At 46.2% G+C, this 14,060-nt stretch overlaps 1 protein-coding gene across 1 annotated transcript in view; it reads left to right on the top strand.

Annotated features, from left to right (window-relative positions):
• The window catches only part of LOC139279754 (syndecan-3-like), a 262,185-nt gene extending 251,364 nt beyond the window's left edge, over positions 1-10,821 (top strand). The window contains exons 4-5 of the mRNA XM_070898950.1: positions 4,106-4,391; positions 6,848-10,821. Of these exons, the coding sequence (XP_070755051.1) occupies positions 4,106-4,391; positions 6,848-7,014 (453 nt within the window). The 3' untranslated portion in view covers positions 7,015-10,821. The remainder of the gene's footprint in view (positions 1-4,105; positions 4,392-6,847) is intronic.
• The last annotated feature ends 3,239 nt before the right edge of the window (positions 10,822-14,060 follow it).

The raw sequence follows: 14,060 nt of genomic DNA, 5'->3' as shown, positions 1-14,060 counted from the left end.
GCTGGTTGGGCATTTTACTGGAGGCGTCATCACATGACCTGCCTCCGACCGCCCTGCCACCCCCCCCCACCCCCGCCCCACTCCCGCCATTGGTCGCCCGACCTGTCCATCCTCGCGGTGCCCCCTCTTGCCACAGCCAATCGAAAAGCAAACGGACTCTTCATTACTCGATTGGATGGTTCCTTCGCACCCCCATGTCCAATATTTTTATAACTAATAAACAAAAGCGTTTACAAAAAATAAAATTAAATTAAACATGTTTTTCCCCCTGGAGATTAGTCTTTAGTTCCTGGAGACTCCAGGGCAATGCTGGAGATTGGCGACTCTAACACCGCCCAGTGTTCTGCTGAGCAGATTGGGTCTATACTCATTGGAGTTTAGAAGAATGAGAAGTGATCTTATTGAAACATATAAGATAATGAGAGGGCTCGACAAGGTAGATGCAGAGAGGATGTTTCCACTCGTAGGGAAATCTAGAACGGGGGTGCGTAGTTTCAGAATAAGGGGTTGCCCATTTAAAACAGAGATGAGGAGGAATTTCTTCTCTCAGAGGGTCGTGAATCTTTGGAATTCTCTGCCCCAGAGAGCTGTGGAAGCTGGGCCATTGAATATATTTAAGGTGGAGGTAGACAGATTTTTGAATGATAAGGGAGTCAAGGGTTATGGGGAGCGGGCAGGGAAGTGGAACTGAGTCCATGATCAGATCAGCCATGATCTTATTGAATGGTAGAGCTGGCTCGAGGGGCCCAATGGCCTACTCCTGCTGCTATTTCTTATGTTCTTATGTTCTTATGAGCCTTGCAGGATGATACGTCTCAGTTTCAGTTGCTGGTCTGTGCTGAGTTAGCCAATCTCAGCCAGGCTCCTGCAATTGGCCTCAGTACCTTTGGGTGAGAAAGGGGGAAAATCAGCGCCTGATCATTGAACTGCTTAAGTCTCTCACACACACATACACATAAAGAAAGACTTGTATTTATATAACACCTTTCATGACCACCGGACATCTCAAAGCGCTTTACAGCCAATGAAGTAATTTTGGAGTGTAGTCACTGTTGTAATGTATGAAACGCAGCAGTCAATCTGCACACAGCAAGCTTCCACAAACAGCAATGTGATAATGACAAGCATTTGAATGCATACACACATATACATGTTAAAAATCTCACATCTGCACATACAGCCCATCTACAAACAGTGTCTCATTTTAGCCACACTTGTGTGTTGGTTTGTTCCATTATAAATTTCTATGTCCACAGTCATAATACAAACTGCCTATAAAACAGTGGTGGGCAAAATATGACCCCAGGGCAGTATCCGGCCCGCCAAGTTATTCTATTCTGCTCGCTGGACGGGACAGAACCAGAGCTCCAGCTGCATGTACGTCTTTCACTCCACTTCCAGTTTCGCTACTCGTGGGTCAGAGATACAGCTAACCTGCAGCCAAGGAACACACAGTAATACTTCATTCAGTTTATCAATTCGCAAAAGTGATTCTCCCCGGCCCGCTCTTAAAAGGATCCATTCCACGATTCTGGGCCCCAATGGTGGATATCCGTACCCAGAATGCACTGTGTACTGGAATGTGCCCTATAGGAGATAGGTCATTTTCTCTAGGTGTCAGGGAAGGCCCAAGGTGTTTGGATTTGAGGAGATTTTTTAATTCCCTGCCTATTCGTAATCAATGGATGGAAAATGTAGTCTCAGTCTATGTCTCAAACACTGTAAAACAAGGCAGTCAAAGATCTGACTCTGAATGACTTTGATTTAAACAATAACAACAACTTGTAATAATATAGCGCATTTAATGTAGTAAAACGGCCCACGGCGCTTCCCAGGAGTGTTATAAGACAAAAATGTGACACGGAGCCACATGAGAAGAAATTACGGCAGGTGACCAAAAGCTTGGTCAAAGAGTTAGATTTTAAGGAGCGTCTTAAAAGAGGAGAGAGAGGTAGAGAGGCGGAAAGCTTTAGGGAGGGAGTTCCAGAGCTTGGGGCCTAGGCAACTGAAGACATGGCCACCGATGATTGAGCAATTATAATCAGGGATATTCAAGAGGGCAGAACAGTGCCTAAACATCTCAAAGCAATTCAAAATAATGCAACGCTCCAAGTGCAGTGACTTCAAACATGTCAGCCATTTTGTATGTGGCAAGATCCCCCAAACAGCAATGTGATGAGCCAAGCACTCTGGAAAACAAGCTACAGCTACTAATTATTTTAACACAGTCTGATTTTGGGGGCAGGGACTAGAAACGAATAGCATTCCACTCCTGGAATTCTTCAATATAAGTGCTGGAAGGAAATGGTTTCTCTGTCATTTCTCTACTTACTGATAGACCCGAGACAGCATCAAAACACATATTGACTGGATATTTCTTTTGGGTGCTCTACCTGGCGAGAATTATCAGTCAACTGTTCCTATCAAAACATGCAGAAAGATACCGTCTCCCATTCAGAAAATCATCTTTAACTAGAATACATTAATCATATGTAATTAACAGAAGTAGCATTTGAGACCTGGAGATGCCTTTGTGTGCTTGAACCAAGTTAAATTAAATCTACGTTAAACAAAAAGATGAATTGTTGCAATGTAGAGACTGCAGACACAGTATGGTAATAAGTGCTGTAATTTTTATTAAGTATGGAAACAACATCAAGGGTTCCTCATACAATGAATGCCATAACAAATTTTAATGGTAGCATTTTTAAAAATTAATTCTTGGAATGTGGGCTTCGCTGGCAAGGCTGGCATTTATTGCCCATCCCTGATTGCCCTCGAGAAGGTGGTGGTGAGCCGCCTTCTTGAACCGCTGCAGTCCGTGTGGTGAAGGTACTCCCACAGTGCTGTTAGGGAGGGAGTTCCAGGATTTTGACCCAGTGACGATGAAGGAATGGTAATATATTTCCAAGTCAGAATGGTGTGTGACTTGGAGGGGAACTTGCAGGTGGTGGTGTTCCCTTGCGCCTGCTGCCCTTGTCCATCTAGGTGGTAGAGGTCGTGGATTTGGGAGGTGCTGCCAAAGAAGCCTTGGCGAGTTGCTGCAGTGCATCTTGTAGATGGCATACACTGCAGCCACGGTGTGTCGGTGGTGGAGGGAGTGAATGTTGAAGGTGGTGGATGGGGTGCCAATCAAGAGGGCTGCTTTGTCCTGCATGGCGTCGAGCTTCTTGAGTGTTGTTGGAGCTGCACTCATCCAGGCAAGTGGAGGCTATTCCATTGCACTCCTGATTAGTGCCTTGTAGATGGTGAAAGGGCTCTGGGGAGTCAGGAGGTGAGACACTCGCTGCAGAATACCCAGTCTCTGACCTGCTCTTGTAGCTACAGTATTTATGTGGCTGGCCTAGTTAAGTTTCTGGTCAACAGTGACCCCCCAGGATGTTGATGGTGGGGGATTCGGCGCTGGTAATGCCGTTGAATGTCAAGGGGTGGTGATTAGACGCTCTCTGATATCACAAGCCATTTTATGTAAGCGGCAATGTTCCCTCTCATTTTTATTTCATGCGCGGTCCCTTTAAATTTGTTCATCTCATGTGCCATATCTCTTCCAGCAGGGGCTGGTGAGCGGCCTGCATGGGATCTCGTGATTGGTGTACAGCCTCGGACCTTCGGGGGAACTTTGGTGTACGGCCCTCAACAGCTCACCAAAACTTGTTAAGTGGCCCTCCAGCCCAAATAATTGGCCACTTCTGCTACAAAAGCTGTTCACACTGTAATTACACCCTCCCACCAGTGGCTGTGCTATAAGCACCTCAGTTTTGTATCTCCCAGCTGGTGGCACTGCACTGCAGTGAACTTCCGATGCTGAAACCACAGCTCCATTTCTCCAAGTTGAAAGTTTTGTTGGGCAGAGGATTGAGCTCGACTGTGATGCCCTCCACTGTCAAATAGCTGGCTTGGCTCACGTGCAAAGCCAGAATTAGTGTCTCAGAAAGAAGCAAGAAGAGACTTGCATTCAAGACAGAAAAATTGGGAGAACTTGCTTCTTTCTGATTTTCGTTAGCGCTGTCATTTCCGCAGCATTCTAATTTGAAGGAAGTTGGAGTGAATTCTCCTTTTAATGAACAATTTCAATAACTTTTTCCTTTTAAATTAACACACACAGAACGTTGACACCAGTGAAATGGTCCAAGAGGTGACCATCAACAATGAAGTGGAGGCTCCCGCTGCAGGGGGGCCAAGTGGAGACTTCGAAATCACCGAGGAAGGAGAGGTGGTGAATCCAGAGGCAAATAACGAAGTGCTGGCTGTCGTCACACAACCAACCGGTCGGGGCACTGGGATGAACGGCCTGCCTGATGTAATAGACAATGCAATAGACTCTGGGAGCTCATCATCAGCTGCACAGTTACCCCAGAAAAACATACTGGAGAGGAAAGAGGTTTTAGTAGGTAAGGTGGCTCTTTTATACTAGCCTCTGTTCCACTGACTACACTTAGCCCCCAGCAATGCTCAGCAGTTTTCCTGTAAACTCAGAATAGTTGGCCTTTGGTTGGTCTCAAGATAGGCAAATGCCCAGGCCATTTTGACCAGTGCTGCTTCGTAAGGCACTGCTACAAAGGTCAAAGGTCACACAAACTCGCCTGGAATCGGAAGGGTGCCCAAAATCTTCTTCAAAGATGTGGATTTGGAGGAGTTTTTTTTTTTAAAAAGAGGGAATTTGATCTGAATGGATTAGATGTTCAGATAATTATATCACACAGCACAATTTGCAAATTGATATGTTTACACACTTTCTTCACAAAGCCAGTGTTTAAAATAAGGTTAGAAAGTTCTGAATTAACTATTAGGATGCTGCGAAAGGCATCAGGAAGACAAAGAGGGGCTCATGCCTTGGACCCATCCTTTCATCTGCTGGTTCTTTCTCTGCCATCAGATATGTTGTCCTCAGTCAGCTGCCAAATGCTGTAGCAGATTGCTGCTCTCATTTAAAGAACTGGGTGGCAGAGGTTCAATAGCAGTGGGCTCATGTTGTGTATTGATGTGATGGATTGGACGTCACCATGGACCATGTCCCTGATTGGAGCGTGGGCAGATACGGCAGGAGCGACGAGTGATCGTGGAGCAACATGATCAGGGCCCAGGAGAGGCGCGAGTTCGGGGCCCATAAGAGCCGAGGGCCCAGGGGCAGCACGGACCAGCCCACACTGCGATACGTGTGCACACTAGGTCCGTGCAGCAGAGCTGGTCTCCAGTCGTCCTGGTTAACCCTTGCCAACGGAACAAGACCTAGCTCCGTCAAGCCCGTGTGGTGGCTGGTGTGCAACGGCCACCTCACGTTAAACAAATCCACGCATAGGTATCTTCCACCCTTCAGCATGTAGTTCAGGATCTGGAATATTAAGTCCTTCATTGAAACATCTGTGAACACATCTCTTTTTGGCGTGGAAGCAAGTCATCCTCGATACAATGATGATGATATGACTGGGCAGAGGACACCAGAAACCATGAGAGTTGCTCTTCAGAGAATTGATTCTAATTTCGTGCAAATCTGCTTAAATTTTTCTTCCATATTGTACTGGAAATACTGAGACAAAGTGCCCAGCAATTTACTGATCGAGTTCGATGATCGTCATTGTGGATATCTTTTCATTCCATTGATAGCTTGCACCAGAGAGGGTACAGAGGAGATTTATCAGGCTGTTGCCTGGACTAGAGAATGTTAGTTATAAGGAAAGATTGGATAGGCTGGGTTTGTTTTCTTTGGAACAGAGGAGGCGGAGGGGAGACCGAATTGAGGTGTATAAAATTATGAGGGACCTAGATAGAGTGGATAGGAAGGATCTATTTCCCTTAGCAGAGGGGTCAACAACCAGGGGGCATAGATTTAAAGTAAGTGGTAGGAGGTTTCGAGGGTATTTGAGGAGAAATGTTTTCACTTAGAGGGTGGTGGGGGTCTGGAACTCACTGCCTGAAAGAGTGATAGAGGCAGGGACCCTCATCGCGTTTAAAAAGTACTTGGATGTGCACCTGAAGTGCTGCAGCCTGCAGGGCTACGGACCTAGAGCTGGAAAGTGGGATTCGGCTGGGTAGCTCTCTTGTCGGCCGGCACGGACACCATGGGCCGAATGGCCTCCTTCTGTGCTGTAAATTTCTATGATTCTCTACCTTCCTCACCTTTTGATGAAGAAATAGATTCAGTTGCGAGCTAACTGGGGCGTGAAACGCTGGTACCTGGCTGCTGACAATCAGTCTGATCATGACGTCAGTCGGGTGCAATAACCGCGCTAGTTCCTCGCTCGCTAAATTAGGACCGGCCGCCTCTTTGTGAAAGCACTTCCCTCGGAGGTCACAGTCAGTGCAACGTTTACACCCAGCACGGTGCGTGAGCCTCCGAGTTTGCAGCGGCAAACAGACATAACAGTACAGCTTGACAACAAGTGACTGTGAAAACTTTAATGGGTGCCTCACTATGCTGCACCTTTAAGACTCGGCTTTTCCCGGGATTTCAAATCGGACTTCGGAGCATGCGCAATGGATTCCAGAATTTAATGCGAGCATTTCCGTTAGCGCCCCCCTCAGGTCAAGTGTGTAACGGCTGATTTAGCCCCCCCCCCCCCCCCCCCGCTCTTGGCCTGATTCCAACAAATTTCTCGGCGGGAGACACAAACATTTTCAAGGCGCTGTACTTACCGCTCCGCCTGGATTAACGCCTCGAAATGGGCGGTGCCGAATTCCCACCCCATGATAACGTGGGGACTGAATTCGGTCCGCATAGCCTGGTCCAATTCTGTACCACCCTGTAACCCCGCCCCACCTGAAGACTATACTTGGTCTTGACGCCCCGTGTGCAATGCTGCACGGGATAAACTAGCATTATTAACGTTTTCCGTTTCCTCCTGCACAGCGGTTGTGGTCGGGGGAGTGGTCGGAGCGCTCTTCGCTGCCTTCCTGGTTATGCTATTGATCTATCGGATGAAGAAAAAGGACGAAGGAAGCTACACGCTGGAGGAGCCAAAGCAGGCGAGCATTGCGTACCAAAAACCTGACAAACAGGAGGAGTTCTATGCATAAACAAATCAAGAGTGCCTCTCATTGCTTGGACTGTAAACAGATCATTCTCTTAAATAAAAATAAAAAATAAAAATGAATAACGACCCCAAATAATAATGTCACTTGAGAAAAATTCTGCGGAGTAGCAGAGTCGTGTTTTAATGCTGGTCTTTTTCACGCGTGTTGTTGAATTTCCTGTCATTGTCTGATCCGAGACTTCCAAAGGGGTCTGTACTCGGTGGGGGGGGGGGGGGGGGGCTAGTAAACGCAAAGCACAGCAACTGCTTCTAGACAACTGCAACACCGCAATAGAATTATTGTATAGCGCAGGGCATTGGGAATAGTCCTGATGGCTGAGAGGTGCTGAAGGTTTGCATATCAAAGGAAAATAGGTTTATTTTAAAAGTACATTTTGTTGATCCAGAACGGTTACATTTTGCATTTGGTCTAAACTGTAGCGCTGTGTCAAAGGTTGTTTCTCAACTATCAAAATTTCTGTGAGCAATAGCTTGGTACTATGTTATCTGTTATTCTCTATTCTTGAATACATATATAATATATATATATTCGCAAAGTGATTCTTGCTCTCTGAAAATAGACAATCAATATCTGACGTCTATAGAGTTACTGTACTGAAATTGTATGAAAGCCTAATGAAAGAGTATTAAATTCTGATGACATAGTTGAGGTTTGAAGGTCACAAAACATATCCTTAAATTAATGTTGCTGAATTTTCAACGGAATAGAAGTTTGTGTCAGATTGAATAAAAAATTATTTGTTTTGAAAGAAATGTTCCGATCTTTCACACCTGTGACTCAGTCGGGGATTGGGAGGATTTGGTTTGAGGTAGGGAGCTATCATCTACTACCTGCACCAGAAAGGCAAGAGTTGACCCTCAAAACCAGGCATGTATCTGGAGCACCAGCTCTCGAAGCTTCACATTCTCCGATGATGCCATCATTCATTGGAATTACTCCCACCAAACCTTTGGGAAGAAAACACTGGAAAAAGATGAGAGTAATTGGAGGCCGACTCCTCCCCATTGTGCTTCTGTTACACTCTGCAATCCACCTCAGACTGCCCTCCTCAATTGATAGCCGCAGGATTCCTTCCTTTCCCTCTTATTTTCTTTCTTTTTCTCTCTTTTTCTCTCTCCTTTCACTCTCCATCTACCCATCTCTCTTGCTGTCCACCTTGGAGCAAAGGAACATTATCATAAGATGGTTCTATCCCACTCTCCATACCTTGACTGTAAAAGCTCTATGAACTATTTTGGTGCCACAATGTTAATAGACGCTTTACTCCTGTTACAGAGACTGAGATGGCCTCATCTCATAATCGTGACCTCTGCTGTCTCCTTCTTGATAGTAAGAGGGAGCAGTGCTGGACTCCCAACACTGATGGCTAAGGTGGTGCCAGGGATCAGGATGAAGGCAAAGAGAGGCAATGGGAGTCATGAACATGGGGGGGTCCCAGGGAACTGCAGGAAAGAATTGATACAGCTTCGGAGCGATGAGTAGGACAATGTAATGAATCTGCCGAGAGCAGATGTTTAATAATCTTTTGACATCCGAATGTGTCATGGTTTCTAGAAGCATGTTTGATATTTATGAGATATTGACTGAAAGGTTAAAGTTCACTAGCCAAAATAAAGGGTTATTTGCTTATGAAACTTGGCATGATTTAGAGATTTGTCCCAGTGTAAGATACATTTAGCTGATTCATCATTTAAGATTTATTTTGTTAAATTTACTGTGCATTAAAAAACTGTTGTATTGGTCCACTGCCGAAGGAGGCAGGATGGAGACAGAGCAAAAACCCTTTGCACGCGAGCAACACATTAGAGAGTTGCACTGTCAATCGGGAAGTGTTGCATTTGGAGTCTTGGGAACCAGGTTGTCCCAGGGAGACAGCCAGGTTTGGGATGTACGAAAGATGAAAAGTAAAAATCTCAATGCTGGAAATTTGGAATTCTCTACCCCAGAGAGCTGTGGAGGCTGAGTCATTGAATATATTCAAGCCTGAGAGAGACAGATTCTTGAACTACAGGAGAGTCAAGGGTTATGGGGAGTGAGCGGGAAAGTGGAGTTGAGACCAAGATCAGACCAGCCATGATCTTATTGAATGGTGGAGCAGGATCGAGAGGCCGTATGGCCTACTCCTGTTCCTATTTCTTATGTTCTTAAATGTGAAACAACAAATAATGCTGGAAACACACAGCTGGTCCATCAACATCTGGAAAGAACAACGGCCAATTAATGTTTTGGTTAGGGCCTTAAGCAGTTTCCCGAAACTTCAGCCTGTCGTTGGCCGAACTGCTCCAGCATGTTCTGTTGTGGTTTATGATTCCCAGTGTTGACGGTTTCTTTCTTTATCTCTGCGGATTGAACTTGTGGTCCCATTTTCTGAGATGAATCACTGCCACTGTCCCCTTGCCAGTCACAATTTTCCTTTACGGCAATATCCCTAGAAGTCACCTCTGGTTGGATCTGTGGAGGTTGAGCTACTGAGCTCCCAGTGCCCCCAGGGAGCCATGCCTACCCACCACACATACCGGGAACATGGGCATGGTGCCCAAGGATCTTCTGTGAGATCATTGCATAAGCCCGTGTGACTCCTCAGTTGGCCATGACAGCATAAACGTTGGTATCCACCAAGTGATTGTTACAAGTGCTAAAAAAATACATTTTTAATACACTTCCAATATAAATTCCTATGTCCACTTTTATAATGTAAACGTGTCACATTGCAATTACACACTCCCGCCAGTGAAAGCAGTACAGCGCCATACAGCTCGGAAGGAGGCCATTTCTGCCCATCGTGTCCGCGCCGGCCGACAAACAGTTATCCAGCCTAATCCCACTTCCAGCTCTAGGTCCGTAACCCTGCAGGTTACAGCACTTCAGGTGCACATCCAAGCACCCCTTAAATGTGGTGAGGGTTTCTGCCTCTACCACCCTTTCAGGCAGTGAGTTCCAGATCCCCACCACCCTCTGGGTGAAGAAATTTCCCCTCAAATCCCCTCTAAACCTCCCCCCAATTACTTTAAATCGATGTCCCCTGGTCGTTGACCCCTCTGCCAAGGAAAATAGATCCTTCCATCACTGGTGGGAGGATGTAATGAGAGCAACATAGTTGACATTGGCAGTTTCCTTTATCAGAGTGGTCGTAGGAATGGTGGAGGAGGGACAAAAAGACAGAATGTATGACTTTATAATGAGATCTGAATTAAGTCTGCACTCCCTGGTCCAATTATCTCCCGCTCTCCAACCACCCTGAAGACTATACTTACTCTTCAATCCCCTGTGCGCCGCGCCACAGGAGATTGAAATAAGATCCTCCAATTTAATCTAGAAAATGAGATGCAGAGTAAAGGCTGTTAATGTAATTTGACTTGAATCTTCTTCCCCAGAGCTGTCTCTGAGGTTTTATGTAGGACAGAGTATGCATTTTAGATTTTTTTTCTCTATAACCACCAATAGGCCTTCATGAGACAACTCAACGATTTTTTCAATCGCTGTCTACTTGTGCTGTTAATAAACCTGTGCATCTCATGTTTTGACTTAAAATTCAGGAAACAATCCTTGGGAAAATAGCTCACATTTCATGTATATAACTAGGGGGCCACGGTGAGCATCTGATAAAGGTCAAGCTGTAATACATCTTAAACACCATCTGCGAAATCTCAGCATCTTACCTCCTCCCCTATCTCCTCCGCTCACTCAAAGCATGCCCATACTGACTAATGGATAGTGGGTGGGGCAATAGTGAGAGGGGCAATAGTGAGGCAGCAATATGAGCGGGGCAATAGTGAGCGGGGCAATAGTAGGCGGGGCAATAGTGGGCAGGGCAATAGTGGGCTGGGCACTAGTGAGCGGGGCACTAGTGGGCTGGGCAATAGTGGGTGGGGCAATAGTGAGTGGGGCAGTAGTGGGCCGGGCAATAGTGGGCGGGGCAGTAGTGAGCGGGGCAATAGCGGACGGGGCAATAGCGGACGGGGCAATAGCGAGCGGGGAAATCGTGAGTAGAGCAATAATGAGCGGGGCAATAGTGAGCGGGGCAATTGTGAGCAGGGCAATAGTAATGAGCGGCGCACTAGTGGGCGGGGCAATAGTGAGGGAGCAATAGTGGGCGAGGCAATAGTAAGCGGGGCAATAGTAGTGAGCAGAACAATAGTGAGCGGGGCAATAGTGGGCGTGGCAATTGTGAGCAGGGCAATAGTAATGAGCGGCGCACTAGTGAGCGGGGCAATAGTGAGTGGGGCAAAAGTAGTGAGCAGAACAATAGTGAGTGGGGTAATAGTAGTGAGCAGAACAATAGTGGACAGGGCAATTGTGAGCAGGGCAATAGTGAGCGGTGCAATTGTGAAGGAGCAATAGTGAATGGGGCAATAGTGAGCGGGACAATAGTAGTGATCAGAACAATAATGAGCGAGACAATTGTGAACAGGGCAATAGTAGTGAGCAGAACAATAGTGGGCGGGGCAATAGTGAGGGAGCAATAGTGAGCGGGGCAATAGTAGTGAGCAGAACAATAGTGAGCGGGGCAATTGTGAACAGGGCAATAGTAGTGGGCGGGGCAATAGTGAGCGGGGCAATAGTGAGGGAGCAATAGTGAGCGGGGCAATAGTAGTGAGCAGAACAATAGTGAGTGGGGCAGTTGTGCGCAGGGCAATAGTAGTGAGCAGAACAATAGTGAGCGGGGCAATAGTGAGCAAATAGGTAGATTCATCCACGTTGCCATGCAAGTGCGTGGGATACTATTCATACTTTCAATATAAACCTGGCTGATTCTGCCTCTCCATTCAGGGCTAAATTAACTTCAAAAAGGATCAACCAGGATTGCAATCCAGCAACGCATTTAACAGAATTTGGAACAAAGGGGGATGAATTGCATTCTGCATTCCTAATTACATAGAATTTACAGCACAGAAACAGGCCACTCGGCCCAACTGGTCTATGCTGGTTTTTATGCTCCAAATGAGTCTCTTAAGAACATAAGAAATAGGAGCAGGAATAGGCCATTTGGCCCCTCGAGCCTGCTCCTCCATTCAATAAGATCATGGCTGATCTGATCCTGGCCTCAGCTCCACTTCCCTGCCCGCTCCCCATAACCCTTTACTCCCTTATCTTTCAAAAATCTGTCTATCGCCATTCGAAATATATTCAATGACCCTGGCACCATACGCCATCTCACCTTATCAGCACCTTGGGAATGGAGAGCAATCTCATTATTTGCAGATTCAATTTTCTTCCACCATTAATTTGGTACTTAGCTGCTATATAATCAAATTGTATAATATTGGCAATAAGCAGTGCAGGTGTGATGTGTCCTTGGTTGGGTTAGGTGTAGAAAGGAGGGAGCAACTTCACTCCATACTTGGTCAGACGGTCAGTAAGTGGGGAGTAGGTGCAAGGTCGTTTGTTGCACAAAAGAAAGTTGCAATTTTTATCTTTCCAATTCATTAGTTAAGCTACTTTTCGAATCTAACCCTGTCATTTAGTCTTGAACGTCTTACCTTGGGACTTGGGGATTTTTAAAAAATTGTTTGTGTTGTTGATGAAGGAGGGAGACCGACAAACATCCAGGAGAAGTCTCTCAACCTAAATTGGGTTGCACCTTCCCGTGACGCATTTCTCGTACGGTAACAATTGAATGTTGCGGTCCTTACTGTCAGCTCAGTGGGCCTACTTGCTTGTCGTTGCCGACAAGTGACGGTGCTACCCTTACCCTGAAGGGCTCCCTTTTCCTATTCTGCATCTGGGCGTGTGGGGAGAAGCATTGGCTTGGAGCAGTTGTGTTGGCTTTCCAATCCAATTGCAGCCACTCCAGGATTAATAAACCTCTTCAGTGATTTGTAGGAACTGTGGTTGCCGATCGTGATTGACTCCCCTCAGATAGCCTGCTGGAAATTCTACTGGCAATAACATTAGATTGCACCAATGTTGCCACATGATGGAATGCTGAATTGTAAAACCTAATGGGACTTGCAGGTAGAACTAGGCTCCTAATAGTAGTCAACTGCACCTGACTGTAGCCAATCGCGCTCTTTCACATATGCTGACTGATTTTAAAGGCGAGGCTAATAGATGCCTCAGTATTGTGACAATACACTGCTTGCTCAATACCCCCGGCAATGGACATGTGCATTCCTCTTCCTTCATACACTCTTCATGAGAAATTATAAAATTCATCAAGATTGTATGTCAGGTAGGGCAACTAGCTATTCTTGTACACCAGCGTTTTATGCATGCATTACCAGGTGTTATTAGTCCGGCCTTTACCAATAGTCAGTATATCTGAAGAGATTTGCAAGAGTCACAGTGGTGGGTTGTTCTCACCCTGAAGGGAAATTAAATGGTGTTTATGTTAACCCACGTGACACAACAACAACTTGTATTTATATAGCACCTTTAACGTAGTAAAATGTCCCAAGGCGCTTCACAGGAGTGTTATAAGAAAAAAAAATGTTTTGACACCGAGCCACAGAAGAAGAAATTATGGCAGGTGATCAAAAGCTTGGTTAAAGAGGTAGATTGTAAGCAGGAAAGAGCGGTAGAGAGGCGGAGAGGTTTAGGCAGGGAGTTCCAGAGCTTAGGGCCCAGGCAGCTGAAGGCATGGCCACCGATGGTTGAGCGATTATAATCAGGGATGCCCAAGAGGCCAGAATTAGAGGAGCGCAGAAATCTCGGGGGGTGGGGGTTGTGGGGCTGGAGGAGATTACAGAGATAGGGAGGGGCGAGACCATGGAGTTGTAAACAAGGATGAGAATTTTGAAATCGAGACATTGCTTCACTGGGAGTCAATGTAGATCAGTGAGCACAGGGGGTGATGGGTGAATGGGACTGGGGCAGGAGAGAGACGCAACGTTCTGTGTGGTTCCTGATTGGACACTGAAACAATTGGCCCTGCGTGAATTGCTGTCACGGTCCATCTCATTCCCACCTCTGTGTGTTCAAGACCATCTTGTATCAACTGTGACACAGGCTTAAAACCTAGTTCTCTTTCCCCTCCATTTAGAGTGGATAGCATCCCTTTATTTCCTGCTAAAATTCCCTCAGCCATC

The sequence above is a fragment of the Pristiophorus japonicus genome, chromosome 14 (genome assembly GCF_044704955.1).
Source record: "Pristiophorus japonicus isolate sPriJap1 chromosome 14, sPriJap1.hap1, whole genome shotgun sequence".
Lineage (NCBI taxonomy): Eukaryota > Metazoa > Chordata > Chondrichthyes > Pristiophoridae > Pristiophorus > Pristiophorus japonicus.
The sequence above is the reverse complement of the archived record's forward strand: the minus strand, read 5'-3'. Positions and strand labels throughout refer to the sequence as shown.